At 36.1% G+C, this 15,927-nt stretch overlaps 1 protein-coding gene across 1 annotated transcript in view; it reads right to left on the bottom strand.

The window, feature by feature from the left end:
• The window catches only part of PRKN (parkin RBR E3 ubiquitin protein ligase), a 683,114-nt gene that overhangs the window by 262,458 nt on the left and 404,729 nt on the right, over positions 1 to 15,927 (bottom strand). The window contains exon 7 of the mRNA XM_041404442.1: positions 4,749 to 4,885. Within this exon, the coding sequence (XP_041260376.1) occupies positions 4,749 to 4,885 (137 nt within the window). The remainder of the gene's footprint in view (positions 1 to 4,748; positions 4,886 to 15,927) is intronic.

Genomic DNA, 15,927 nt, shown 5'->3' with positions numbered 1-15,927 from the left:
ACCAGGATTTTGAAAGATGATTCAGAGATTCATGTCTGCATTGACATACTGTTATTATACAAATAGCATGCAATGTGGATAAAAAATTTCATCTAACCCTAGAAGCTTCCCTTCAGTGGAATGTGGTTCTTAAGGCAATTTATTATACTTTAAAGCTTTAGTCCTTTTTTTTATTAGCAGTTCCACATAAAACTGGGGTAATTCTCCTTATTTATTTATATATCTGTGGTAAAATCAGATTACTTCCAGATAAAATAGTGTTTTACAGTCATCAGGAGAACTGCATCTTTTATCTGGATTCCTTTAAAATACATCATGCATATGATTACTCATAAGAAATAAAGTGATGCAAAGATATTTTTGCAAAGTGCCTACAGCAGCTCAAAACCTTGCCTTTCCTTGGTATCACCAACTTTTCTACTACCAAAGAACTGTGGAAGTCTATTTTACATTGGGGACCAAGATTTATAATGCTCTAGTGCTATTTTAAAAGTGCACTGTGTTAATAGGAAAAGAATGTGCTTAAAAGAGGTAATACATGGTATATTTGTATACAATTCTTTCTTTGAGGTAATGCTATAAGATTCTTTGCCCTGCATAGTAACTAAATAACCATAAATTATCTTTCATGCATATGCAAATCCATCCCTCTAAGCACCTTATTAATTATTTCAAAGATACTTGGAGGTCACCACTCATGGAAATTTCTATGCATGAAGCCTCATTAATACAAGACAGCACACAGAGAGATGGGATAGATTTTTGTTGCTATTTAACAAGGGCAGAGAGTATAATCTGTAGCATTTACTTTTTTATTTTAATGACCAATGGAATTTGGCCAGCTCCTATCTGCAAGTGCTTCCTCTGAGCTGATGCAGTGGGTTTGAGTGGTGGGGCTGCTGCCACACTCCTGTGAACAACTAATTTTGTCAGTGTAATAGGACAGTGAATCCTGTCAATGCACTCACTGTTACTGTGCTCAGAGCTTTGGCCCTCCACGCTGGCTCTTCTCAGCTGGAATGCTGCTGCCTGGCACTGCATTGGCAGCTGAACACCGAGGAATTAATGCTGTTCTTCCAAAAATCACAGCAATGACACATTTTGTTTTGGAACAAAGTGAAGCTATGGCACTATTGAGGTGATATATCATAGCTCATCAGCTCAGATGATAGCTTTCTTTTGAAACCTTCTTATCTCCTGCTTAATTAGGCCCCATAAAAGAAATCAAAGGAAAGCAAGGATATAACCACACAAAATACCTGGATGCAATGAAAAAATGCATCCTCTGTCACATGTGTGCCAGGAAGCAAGAAATTAAACCTGCTTGAGAAGCCCTGTTTATCTGAAATCCCTAGATCCTTTCCAGCTCAAGTTATCATACACTTGTGATGATAACACTGATCTCGTCTGTCACAGTGACCCTTTGCTGTAGCAGCTGCTGTTTATTTTTATTCTGTTGTGTGTATGGTGCTTTCACCTCTAGGTTGATCCAATAAAAGATATAAAAAACTTGCTATGTTGGTACATTCCCTTGATAAAAATCAGGAACAGTGAGTCAAATGTTAATGGAAACTGCAGGCTATGATCATTATGTTATCTCTATTTTTGAAAAACACTAGAATGAACAGAACTAATTGGAAGTGCCAGCTATTTAACTATGCTTAATTACAAAATCAAACCCTCCTGTAGAATTTGAGGGCAATATGTGCACATATGCCTTGAAGAAATGTGCCAGTTTTTAAGTACATCTACTCTTACATGAAAATGATCAAATAACTTTTAAAAATTCCAAACCTCAAACTTCAAGACATCACAAACACTATTTCAGCATTAGTCTGTGGTGTTTAAAAATACATGTTTTAATGCAGACTCTTTTGAGATGTCTGTGCAGCCTGGTCAACTACCATAACATAAATCTCATCAGAGTGAATATGACTTAATTTTGTATTCCTTTTAGGAGAAGGCTCAAACAAACCTCTGTCTTTTCAATAAAGCTCAGACCTAATGTTTTTGTTTTTTTTTTTTTTTTTGTTTTACTTTGAGTCATTCTCTATTAGATATAACATGTATTAAATCCACATTGCCAGATTAAGAAAGGTCTTTTCTTGGCATGTCCCATGGTGTTCATTCCTGTCAAGGAGAATCCATTTGAGGCTTCACTGAGGTAATTAGAAAAAGCTGTGTCAAATAGTGCTTTATCATACCCACATGTAAATACAAACTGCAAATTGCAGTTGCAAAATGAAGACTGTGAACTGTAGACTGTAAAAATACCACCTTATGCTATTCAGTAGAAGTACCATGATAAGTGGTAAAGAAAATCACGTGACACTGTTGTGAAAGTTTCTTGAGTGAATTCATTGAAGAGAGCTGCTGCATCCATACCTATGAGGTAGGCTAAAACCCCTTGGATCTGAACAGTAGGAAGAGGTTGGCAATGCAGGCATGCCTCCTTCTCATAGGCATGATGAAACTCAGTCTCATGACTTTCTCAAAGAACAAAAAATAATCAGTTCCTAACTCAAGTATAACTTAATACTAGAGACAACCAAATGACCTGTATATCACGAAAGTTAGGTTCAGATAGCTGCAAAAATGAACCATGAAGTTACAACATCTCTACTTAGAGAATACTGCCAAGTGTATTTTTTTTAATGCAAAACTGCTAACATAAAAGAGACAACTGACAGAGGTAGCAATCAACAAGAGGGAAAAAGTACTGCAATTGTATTACTATTACTACAGCTGTTAGAACTGCTTTAAGGTGCAGTATTTTAAAAATAACTTTCCAATTTGGGGAGTTGTGAAACTTTGAGATTAGCAATATTTTAGTCTTCCCATATATATAGCTATTATAACACTTAAAGTACAAAACAGCTGAGGCTAGACTGGCAGCAATAGCTTCTTTCCCATTCCCTCAGCTGAGCTCTCAGTTAACAGCAGAAGTACACCACCCTTTGTGCATCCCCTAACAGCATCCCTTTCTTAAGCCAAACCCATGCTTTCCTCACCATTCCAAGACTGAAACTGCAACCCTGAGCATCCCAGCACTATCTTTTTGCATATTCTCCTCATCCCTACTCTGCTTCCACTGTTCAATTCCCATAATGCTCAACTCCAGCAAACAGAAAAGAGAAAAGGACTGCCTGGCAACTGCCAGGGGTAAAAACTTCTGAAAACTTCTTAGTCTCCTCTCTGAGAAAAAATAACTTCTGAACTGAGCAACTGGAGTTGAAAATATATGGAAAAATCGAGTTTAGTGCAGCATGACTAGCAATGGGTTTACAGACAGAAGAGGCAGAAGGGTTATTAGTTTGACATATCAGCCTGTACTGGAGGAAGCTCTCTGACACCAGCCACAGCAGCAAGGATGCCCACAAGCGAAGAGAAAGATGAGCTGCCTGCTGCACCACTGGAATAAGTGATTAACTTAAGGAGCTAACAGAAGAAAATGGAAGAAAATCAATAAAAGAGGGGAAAAAAGGAAAGATTCTACTCAAGCAGCTTATTAATTTGCATGGGAGCAGCAAATGGATTAACTTCTTGAGAAGCAAGAAAGGAGGCTTAGAGTACAAACTGACCACACAGAACTATGCTAATGTAAAGGTCAAGGAAAGAACACTGGGTGTAAAGTTCCTGTTGAGTTTCTCATGACAAGTTTTCCTATAAAGCATTAAAAATTATTTTGTGTAGGATGACATCAGTGTGTCAATGCACAGTAGCTGTTTAGGGGGAAGTAAATAAGACCTGACAGCACAGCACATAAACAGCAATTCTAGTGAAATGTAAAGAAACATTGCTTGCTTGTTCTTGAAGCAATTAAAAATAAATAATTTTAAACATTTCTTACTACTGTACTTTCAATATCTTCAAGGCATGCTTTAAGATTAAATAGATGCCACTCTACTAAGAACTTTTGTCAATTTTTCTCCCATTTAGTGGGGTTTGAAATTTATTTATCAGCCATTCAGGTAACCAGGCAAACCTATCTTCTATGCAGTTTCTAATATGATGTAAAATTATTCTCATACCATGATACAGCACTTAAGACAAACATATATGCTCCCATTCTAATTTAACACCAAGAAAAAACAGAATGCTCTGAATAGAATATACTTCATACCAACATTTTTGGCAATTTTGCAGTCCACATGCCAGTGTAATTGAATCGATTCTCAAAACAAATCTTCTATATTCTATTTAACTCTTTGTTTAATTAAGTCAAACCTTGTGTCCTACTCAAGTAAAACATGTAACTACATTTCATTCAATGAGATGATAATTAGCAGTAATAACTTCACCAAAAGGAAGAGTATTTAAAATTTCTGTTGCAGTCCTTTTTCATTAGTGCTTGAAGACAGACCAAGAAAGTTAATAATTTACTTAATTTGAAATTGAAAATGTGGAGGTCAAGGTATTTTTTTTTTTTTGTTTTTAATCAGAGTAAATTATTAACATCTGCTTCCACTTCATGATTATAAAATACTAATGTGAAGAAAGTAAACATTTGATTTTAAAAGAAATGCCCTTTAAAATCCAGTTTATTCTCCAGTTCACATGCATAGCAAAATTCACTTCAATATTCAAATATTTCCTCCAACAAATTAAACGACTTCTATGAACGCTGTATAATTCCACAGATTTACACAAAACTAGTAGGTGTTAAAAAAAACCAAAACATAAGCTAACCATGAAATCAAAATTACATTTAAAAAAAAAATTAAAAAAAAAAATCACCAGAAACGTACCTACACAGGGGAGGGAGTAGCCAAGCTGCGGGTCATGGATGAACTGGCGGTCATTCAGCATGGTCACACAGTACAAATGGAAGCAGTCCAGGCAAATGACATGGCGATGCACACATTGGAACACAAGCACAGGACTCCTGTTAAAGACAAAGCAGTGAGAGTGATGAGCAAGCACTGGACTCAACTCCACAGAAAGCTTAATTTCAAACTTCTGATTTAATAATAATTTTTAATTCACAGTACAGAGGATTGTTACATATGTAAAAATAGAATTTATCCTGGCATACTGCAGAAATTTTAAAAAGAGATGGTTTGTAACACAAATCAGATATGAGGAAATGGAAGTAAAGCTTTTACTGAAAGTTGAAACTTTACTGAAAACCAAAACCTAAACCAAGAAAAGTCCTTCAGTAACAATCTCCTTTGTATGAGGTGAGGAAAGATCATATATGGTAAAACATCAAATGGTGATAGGTAGGATAAAATAGGTATGTGACTATCTAGGAAAGTAAAGATTTTATGAAAACCACCATGTGCCTTTAGCCGCTCAAGGCAGCCATTTGAACCCTGCAATGAAGGCATTCTCTTAGTAATAATGAATAAAGTAATTCAGCTTCTGTTGAGAGGTGTGGGATTCAATTTGGGACTGAGACACCTGAATTTAAGTGCTGGGCATAAATATGGTAAGTGAGAAATTCCTGCTATGGTCAATACACTTAGTGGAGGCTGGAGCTGATCAGCCTCCAGGTACCTGCAGTAAGGTGAGCTGAGTCATCAATTTGTCTGCATTGCCTGTATGGGATAAGCCTCCGTGGACCATTACAGGAGTGCAGACACCCAGCACACATGCAGAGACTAAATATGGCCATCCCACGCCTGACAGAATACCGTGGAGATGCAGAGAGGAGACACTTGAAATAAGTGAGGACAAACAGTTTTACTTCTGAAATGGCCTGCACTCAGAGACTCTGCAGTGGCAGTCACAGCAAGGACACCCTGTGGTTTCCAAAAGCCTGTCTACAACCAGCACACTGAAGTTGAAATAAAAATTGAGTAACAGAAAATATTACACACACGTGAAATGTGCCTTCACTGCAGGAACACGCCAATCAAACCTAATGGTTTTGCTCTAATATAGGGTAACTTCTGTAAACTTCTGCTAGTTATGTCCTGATGGACATAACTCTCTGTTCCAAAGTACAGTGTGCTATATATTATTTCTTATCTTTCAGAGCTATTACCAACCTCAAGTCAAAATGGCAAAAAATAAAGAGATGTGTTAAATTGAACACAACAGTGAGATTCCCATTCAAATGCTGAATTACTTTACTACTTTAATTTGCTTATGAGTGAACACAGGCAGAAATTCACCCCAAATTTCAATTTTTTTAGTAACTAGGAAGAAGTATAATTATTTTAAAAAATAAAAAGATAACTTCTCACACATTTACGGTACTTCAGGAGACACGTATTGAAATACAAAATTAAATACAGCAAGACTTGTGATAAAATCATTAGGGTTAGAAATACTGCTACATTTTCTCTAAAATGTGAGATGCTTTGAAAATCCCCTGAAACAGTAAAATACTAAGACTTCAATGTGGAAATACAGCTTCAAAATGTAATCAGTAATTTCACATACTGTATACAAGCATTTAATCTTCCATGAAAATATGTTTTAGTATTGTACATACTATAGAATTCATGACAGTATGTTAGTATCTCCAAAAATATAATCTCTGTGTTTTAAGGATTTTCTTGAAAAAAGCAGCTTAAAACTGAATTAAATAAAACCTCCCCATTACTAATCCTTATTAGTTGCCCACTTGCTGTTCTGAATGTACCAAATAATAATTTCAAAAAAACTGCTGTAAGGCAGAGTGAAAAGCTGATCTCTATGAGTTTAGCTCTGGACAGTCCCCAAATCATTATGGAGAAGTAGAGGAGCAGTTACCTTGTCCCTACAGTGCAAAAGTCCCTGTGGTCACCAGTCAAAGGTAACCTTCAGAAAAACTAGAAACACTTCAGAAAAACCCCTAGTATTTCTTCGTAAATTGCAGATATAATAAAATCTGCCTATAGTTTTAATGGATATCTCAGTTTAATGGTTAATCGCTCTTTTTTATTACTTCCATGTCTGAGTATCTTTTCATGGGAAGCTCCCTGGTTCTAAATTCACACTTCTCTGACCTTCACTTCAAAGACAAAATACATGTGTGTGGGGAGATGTATAAGAGAAAGCCATCAAAAGTGGAGTAGCTTAAAGCCAGGCCAGAAATGAAAATAGTGTTATTAATATTTCCACCTAAACTTGTACGAAATCAATACTAACAGCACTGCATTATGCAAATGAACTACTATGCTCAGTTTCTGCCATAAATTATTTTGTGATAATTGATTTTGTTACTTAATGTATCACAACTGTCTAAAATCAAAACTAAAGTCTCCAGAAGAAGCATAGCCATACATGTACATATTTAAGCTGCATCTTTATTTATCTTAAATAAATAATCTGCATCTTCATCTTAAAAAATGCTGTCTTTTCCAATCAATGTGCACAAGAGAGATATAAATCTGGGTTCTGACTGTGTCAGAAAAAACAAGCTTAGCTTTCACAGCTCTTACACTGCCCGCTAATTTCTCAGCCCTGGCTATCTGTGCCATAAAGCTTTGAGAAACTCAATCTGTATGCAAGGCAGATTGATCCAAATTCATTTGGCATTGGAACAATTGCTGCAGTCCAACATTTGCAGATTTTGTATCAAAAGAATGCAATTCTAGTTTAAAAGGGGCATAAAAGTCATCCTGAGATCAGTAAAGATGAAGATGTAGAGATTATGATCACAATGCCCAGGTGAAGTTGGTGAATACTCATTTAGGATACACCCAAGAGTTATTGATAGAAGCCTTGCTTATAACAAACACAATTTATTTTAGAAAGGAGTATTATGAAAGTAAAAAAAAATTGCCATAGTGTAACAAGGTCCCTTCCTCAATCTAACACAACAGGCTAGTAATGTAAACCTGATACATATTTTAGAAAGTGTTTCATAGGTTCCATTTACATAATGTGTTTGGCTGAATTAGAGGCTTCATGAGAATAATATATAAGAAAAATGTTTCTCACAGCAAGGGATAAATTGGTCCTTTTTGTTCACCAATTAGGAATGTAACCACTTTTAAAAATTGAAAATCCAACATTACTATGCATCACTGGAAATTTCCATAATAAGTAACTCACTCCTGTGCTTGGATTCCTTTTTGTTAGAATTTTATCAGCGTGCATTGACTTAAATGAGAAAGAAAGGAGACCCTAAATCTTTCTGCTTCGTGTTAGTACTGTTGGATAACTGTGGCCCAAAAACAACAGGGGTGGAAGTGATGTCTGGTCCCTAAGCCCTTTCCTCCTTCCCTCCAGAGCAGCAAGGTGCAGATAATTCTCAGACAGACTACCACGGGATACTGGCTAAAGAAAGATACAAAGACTTGATCTTGTTTAGATAAGAAGCATTCTGAGAAATTGATTAGTCTAGTACACCTTAAAAATCTCATTATGGTTATTATTGTATAGAGATTGAGTCCAATGGATGTGAGGGGCTACTAAGCATAAGGAATTATTTGTAGACGTAACAGTGGATCAGTTGATATATCTTGCAATGCCAACTGAAAAATATATGGGGCAATTTCTCTCTTGCTTGGTCTTTACTCTTAATGTTTTGAAAAAAGCTAGACTGAATAAAGGTTAAACAGCACACCGCACATATGAGACCATTAGTTTTTAGAAAATGTGCGTAGCCACAGTCTGAAGCACTTTGGGGCAAGGAATACATCTAAGCCTGCAGAAGTATGTGAAAATCATGTTGGACAAATCTGTGAAACCGCCTTGAGGTCATTTCTAGGTGACAGCTGGATTTTTCTCACCTCAATCTCGGAATCTTAACCAAATAATAACAAAAAACCTTAGCAGATGTCTATAAGGCTGCTTTGATGGGATTACAGTCAGCAAAGCAAAAATAGCCATGTGGGGTTCCTTTCTCTGCGGTAAATAAATATGAATGCACACAGCTATATCAGAGTCTTTAGCCCCACCTATGAGTACTATATTTATCATAAAACACTTCTGTATTTCTAGCATATTTTTCCACTTTGTTCAATCTTCCTGTACTTCAAAAAGCTTACTATATAAGCACTGAGAAATAATTTAATTACTTAATGGATCTCTATGTCATTCCAAAGCAGATCTGTTTAGGTTTCAGGTCAGCACCATTCAAGAAAAGGTGAATCACTGAAAAAAATGTGTAAGGGGAAAAAGAAAAAGAAAAAGATAAACTTTGGTGAGAAACACTACAGGCACTCTCCTGCTTCATAGTCAAAAGAAAACCATAAATAATATCCTTGAGAAGCAGCCAATGCATTTTGGCTCTATCCTTGTAGCAGAACAAAATTACAATGCCTAAATAAGCCAAATTATTCATCCATCGTGTGGCTTCCTCACAGAACAGTATGTAGGAGAATATAGTCTTCTAATTCTTACAAACCTGCTGACACTTCTGGCTTTTCTGTCTATCATACACATTCCAGACTCTTATTCAAAACTTTTGAAAGAATTGCCTGTTTATGATGCTTTAAGAGCACAATTTTTTTACCATAAAAATACTTCCAGGTACTTTTTGATTGAATATGCTATAAAAATATATTAGAATGATGCTAATATTTCTATAAAATATAAATATAGGAAGTATAAAAAAATTGCCACAGTAATTTGTGGTTTAGAATTTATACAGTTTGAAGGAAAGTAGAGCAGCAAATCCTGCTTTTTAATGAGCAATATGTTATTAGGATTAGTAGAAACACTGACCTATCAATTACAGGCTTGTGAGTAGCAATACAGGCCCCAAATATTTAGAAAGGGTTGGCATTTGAAATGGGTATGAAGATCTTACCTGAAAAAAGAAAAAGTACTAAGAAAAGTACTAAGAAAGTAATATAAGATATAACTGCAGTCAAGAATCCATCCTTCATGGACTTTTAAGAACCAAAAAATACATCCCTACATTTGCTTTCCTAAGGGATGAAAATATGTCTTTACATAGGCTGTTCTAATTAAAAAAAACCAGTAGAGATAAATATAGTATTACCAGAAAACTAAAATATTAAATCCATCAAAACAATAACAATAACAACAACACCTTGGTTTTTTGTCTTTGATCACTTGCCACACAATGCATCAAAGGTCATGAAATGAAGGTTATGAACACCATGAGAAATCACTGTTCAAGCTTAAATTTTCTGGCTATGCTTCTGTATAAAAATGTATTCTGACACACAGCTGTTAACTTTAAGAAGCATCGGCAAGTGAAATCTGACCTATTTTCTCCTCTGTTACATGTTTTCCTCTAAAATGTGCTTTCATGTCTCTTATTTCTACTGGAAAGCAGCGCCAAGAGGCTAGAACCCAGAAACAGCCTGACTGTACTAAACCAGAGTATAAGAGGAGAAAACAGGCATGCTTAAAATTAGTGTGCATGATGGCAAGTACTCCTTTCAGCAGTGTTCCTGTTAACTCTGTTGTTAAGGTTTTTTCAGGGTATGGAAATGACACACATTATTGCCTGTAAAAATCTCTGATCTCTCTGGCAGGCAACAGCATCTGCTGCCTGAGGACATGGGCAAGGGGATTCTTTGTACATGCACTGGTACATTCAAATTAGTACCTGGTACTATGTGTTTGCTCTGCCTGCTTGCTCAGACATGCCTTGTATGAGCTCTGTGCTCAGACACAATAACCACCCTTGCCAATAAGAGCTGAATCTTATGATATCAAGGACTAGAAGGCGATCAGGCTGGAGGAGAAACATCCTGTAATGTATCAGATTCAGTTCACAGTGCTTCTCTGCACAGAAAATAACCAACAAATCAGACATGCTTTGAAAGGAGATGGGTAGAACCTGCTCCTTTTCCTCCATCTGTGCTTGTAAAGCCACACTAATGCTCCTCTGGAGAGAAAAGGAAAAGACCTCGGTAATGGAAGGAAAAGACAAAAAATGTGAACAAAGGCAGCAGCCCATAAACTGCCCTAATGTAAAGCCTGGTTTGCTTGCTGGTTAACCTTTGTATCTTGCTGAGCTCCAGCTTACTGTGAACTGATTTCTCCATACCGACACTTTGGCATGCAATGACCTCCCAAGCCTGTGTCACTTGTACTCTCAGCTTTTGCCACCAAAGCGTGGCAGACTCTTCTTTCACCCCTCCCTGGATTTAAGCCAGGTCACAGCAGACTTTCTTCTCCTCTGAGGCAGCCCACAGCCCTTAGCAGCACAAGCAAAACTGCTCATCTCTGACAGCCCCCAGCAGTCACACACTCCTGTTAGCCCAAGAAGCCTTCCTTTCACAGACTCATAACTTTCTGACTAGAGACACACAGTCAGAAATCAGTATTGTTTTTTTCTCAGCAAAAAAAACCAACCCATCAAGGTAACCAGTGAAGTTGGGAGAATGATGGATATCACAATAAGAGGAAGAACCATTTTCACCTGTACCATTTTCAGCACCAAACAATCATTCAGTAATTAAGGATAAACAAATGAAAAAAGTAAAAATGCCTTTGCATTGTATTTGCAGGGACCCCCGTGGCAGGGAGGAATGATGCATCTCACTCCGTGTTCTCAGAAGGCTAATTTATTACTTTATAATACTATGTTATATTAAAGAATACTAAACTATACTATACTAAAGAATACAGAAAAGATACTTACTGAATGTTAAAAAGATAATAATGAAAACTCGTGACTATTTCCAGAGTCTCGACACAGCTCGACCCTAATTGGCCAATGAGACAAAGCAACTCACACTAGAATCCAGTGAAACAATCACCTGTGAGAAAACAATCTCCAAAGAGCAAAACACAGGAGAAGCAAATGAGATAAGAATTGTTTTCCTTTTCTCTGAGGCTTCTCAGTTTCCCAGGAGAAAAATCCTGGGCGAAGGGATTTTTTCAGAGAATGTGAATGCCACACCTTCCTATCCTAATAGCACTTTATTCTCCCAACTGGTCCCTACTGAGGTCCTATTGATTTCTTTCAAGAACTAAAATCTTATTTAGTAATTTTATTTTGGTTTTACTCTCAACATCTATGCTAGTAAAATTAATATTGTCAGAAAATGTTCTTATACCACTGGAATGCAACTGTCTATGCTGTTAAATTGTTAGAATGGGACCTGACACGGTTTTTAGGCTTGCCAAATAGCAAAGTCCCTAACGGTTCTTGGGCATAGTCCAGGGGTTACAGTGTGCTGTCTTCAACAGGCAACAGCAGTCTGCATGTGGACACTCAGGTTTAAAAACTAAGAGTCCTGTAATACAGATTTATGACAACAGAGCTTTAGTTTGGGACTGTTTTCTTAATACATTTTACCAAATATTTTTTTTCTTATTTTCTGTTCCCAGAATCAAGCCTTTTGAGATGCCCTGTGAAAATCAGTGTTTCTGTAAACACATTATACAGAAGAATGTTTCTAACACAAAAGAGAAGACACAATCATGACCTCTTTTTGCCTTCTTGGGGATACTTAAATCCCTGGAAAATGTACAGGAGGAAAAGAATATTGGATATTATCTTAAGGGATGCTATCATATTATACTTTTCATTCCCTGGGACTTCAGGAGGGAATAGAACTTTTGGATAAAGCACGTCTCCACTGTGTAAATTTCAGTTATTCTCTTCCAGTTAGCTTTGAAAATACACCCTGGTGCATGAACTTTAGGACTGTATTTCTTAACACATAGAAGAAAAAAAAGACTGGAAAACAAAGGAAGGTAGAGAAGCAGAGAAGAGGGGAGAGGAAGGGAAGAGGGAACAGAAGGTAGAAGGGATATACTAAGTGCATTTGCTCTTACAGAATTATCTTTCAGCACCTTAATATTATGTTTTATGCTTTTTCTCATCTTTCTTTTCAAATAAGGATATTCAATTTATATGTTGATCCAAACAATAACTTGAGGGTCCTTGCCATTAAATGAGTCTTCAGTCTGAGCCAAAGACATGATTATTATCTTATAAAAAAAACAAACACCCTAAAGCTATTGTTATAACAAGACATTTCTTTATAGAAATCCCATTTTTTTAGCTCCTCACTGTCTTTAAAATATACAGATAATATTTTATCCTTTCCTCCTCAAGGCAAATACCTTAGCATAAATGTCTCGTAGTTATCTGAGAACACCTTCTACATCAGCACCTCCACTCAAAGGAAAGAACAAGCCTTGGGCTAGCAAGTCTCACAGAAGACATTCTGACTTGGCAGATTTTAAGTGTTCAAAGCAGTCAATTATCTTTAGTAATCTAAAGAAAATAGTTTGCACCCTCCACCAAAAAAATTGTAGTAGCAGTGAAAGAGGCTTCTTTATGTCATATTCATATTGTGAATTTCTGTTTCTGATTTTATTACAGTCCTGTATCATAACGGTAGAATTTAAATGCCCAACATGCACTCAACTCTATGCTTAAATTTAATTTCCCTCCTCCTCCTCCTTCTTCCCTACATGGCAACTTCTAGCACTTAAAAGAGTAAATGGAATCGACTTTCCAACTAGGAAAAAACCAATAAACGCCACCAACATCACACCCTCCTCACCCAAATTCAGTTGTAAACTCAAATAAATTATTATAAATTTGGGAAGGGTAATTTCTGAAGTGGGACAATAAAAATACGCAGAAAATCCTCAAGATGTATAGTTATTGAACCCAATTTAAAAGAAGATTCTGGAAGCTCAAATAATTGAGCTAACTGGAGGCTGCCTGGCTGGTAATCTCTCAAGGAATTTATCTATCTATGAGGTCTCAGGTAATGTACTGCTCTTTGTACAAGAGAGATCCTGTACAAAGGATCTTTGCCTACCTGACCTATTAATCTGTATAACTCTAAGGAAGACTGACATCAATGTAAATAGAACTTTGCATTCCCATAGGAATACCAGATCTTGATACCCAAAAAATGTACAGAGTACAGTGAAAGTCAATAACAAATAAACCCATGAGATTTATCCCTCTCCTACACTCACTGAATATTGCAGGAATGGAAGAAAGGGAATTCACAGTACTGTTTTATAATATCTCTGAAATATAATATCTATAATATCTTTATAATATCTCTGAAAATCACATGGAAGCTGTTTGTGATGCTAACAAGAACTGACTTATGACAGAAGACACATTGTAGGAAAAAAGAATTGTGGTAGGCATTCCCTCTGTTCTTCAAGCAGAATAGGTTTTCAGGTAATGAAATAATGATATACTATTCATATAAATGTCATAGAATTTATATGAAGACTCTTACTGGGAAGTGAATGTGCCTGAAGGGGCACATGTCTCAGGGATCTCACTAAAACTTCACTGTTGTCCGCCTTTCCCTTGTTTTGATAAAGCAGCTTACTTCCCACCTCACATGTGGGAGTTACATAACTGACACGGGGTGAGGGAAAAGGCATATGGATTTTTGATCTTACCCTCTCCTTGTCCTCCCTGACCATTTGCTTAAAGAAAAGGATGCAGCAAGCAAATTCTGCAACTTTCTCATAGGGGACATAACAGCCACAATTATCAGCACTAATGAATAGCTCTGACTCCTGGTGTCTATCTACAGCTTTCCCAGAACACAATTTCTAAGGAAAAAAAAAAAAAAGGAAGATAAATTAAAAAATATTAAAAGGCATTCACTAAGGTAAATTATCTTCTGATAATTGGCAACTCCCTGAACATACCATACTTAACTGCATATGGACTGGGGTCTGAATTATAGTCTAGCTATCAGGAAAAGAAAGGAGGGATAAAAAGAACATGGAAATAGAATGGAAAACAAGGAAACCCACAATTTGACATAAGAATAAAGAAAACATGTTTGATATGTGAAATAATAACCTGGACATGCCCTGCAACGAATATGAACAATATCACTACTTTACTTCATAATCTACCTATATTTATTCATAGGCTGATCAAACCATAAACAATATACAGAAATCTTTCACTACAGATTGTGGATTTCTTCCATTACCATGACAAAGGCTGTATATTTCCACATGGGTTCTAAGAGGTGGCTCAGCCATAAGATCTGTACACCACTAAAATGTGTCCAAGGAACACATTTGGACTCTGTGACAAAACACTTTCTGCTCCTTTTCTTGTTCAGTGAGCAGAAATACTTTATTATGCAAAACATACTGACAAAGCAAACAAACAGAGCATCATTTAATTCAAAATGTAGCCCAAAATAACAAACATTTCCCAACACAAAAGCTTATGGATTCTTGCATTTTCTCTATTTCAGAATTATTCTCAAATTTCAAATTATAGGGTAGCACCAGAAAAAATGACAACCCCACCTTTGTATTTACCAATGATCATTGGAAATTAGATCATTCACCAATCCCTATTCTCTACTTTTAACAGAAGCATTTAGACTATAGTACTTTCTCTAATCAGTTGAAACATTAGACATGAAAGCTGTACTCCAAAGTATAGTTTTTACCTTTAATATTTCCTTGGAGTTTTTATACTCATAAATTCCTAAAAAAGTCAGTGCTGTTTAAAAGAGGACATTCACCTACTTTGTTTCAGAAAAAAAACCTCAAACCAATCAGAATACAGAGACATGACTTGATCAGATTTTTGTTTTTACTTCAGATTCTATGCAAAAATAATCTCTGAGATTAAGACTGTATGTGGTAAAAAATAAACAGGATTTTTTTATGTTAGCATTCAAGCAAAAGTACATTTGGTAAACTGTAGTCTGTAGATTCTGTCAGACAAAATAAGGAAAAAACCTGAACCACAAAAAATGCAGATTTTCTGCCTTGAAACCCTAAAAGATGCTTTAAAAAAACACCTATTCTTAAACTAGGGGAGTCTTGCTTCTTTATTATGTTTCAAAATAATCAAAAATGCCACATGGTGCATGGCTCCACTCACAGAATAAACTGCAATACTTCCATGGGATATTAAATTTCATATCCTAAGTTATAACTCATGTACATGACCCATGTAAAACATTATTCAATTACACTATTATCAAGTTTACATGCAACAATACTGAGAAATGAAATGTCAACAGATGCTTGATATTTAATTTTAAAATAATTCTAATTCATGTATTTTCTACCACATATCATACACTATCAAAC

Source organism: Onychostruthus taczanowskii, unplaced genomic scaffold (genome assembly GCF_017590055.1).
Source record: "Onychostruthus taczanowskii isolate IOZ18803 unplaced genomic scaffold, ASM1759005v1 scaffold21, whole genome shotgun sequence".
NCBI lineage: Eukaryota > Metazoa > Chordata > Aves > Passeriformes > Passeridae > Onychostruthus > Onychostruthus taczanowskii.
Note: the sequence above shows the minus strand (reverse complement) of the source record. Positions and strands in the feature narration are given on the sequence as shown.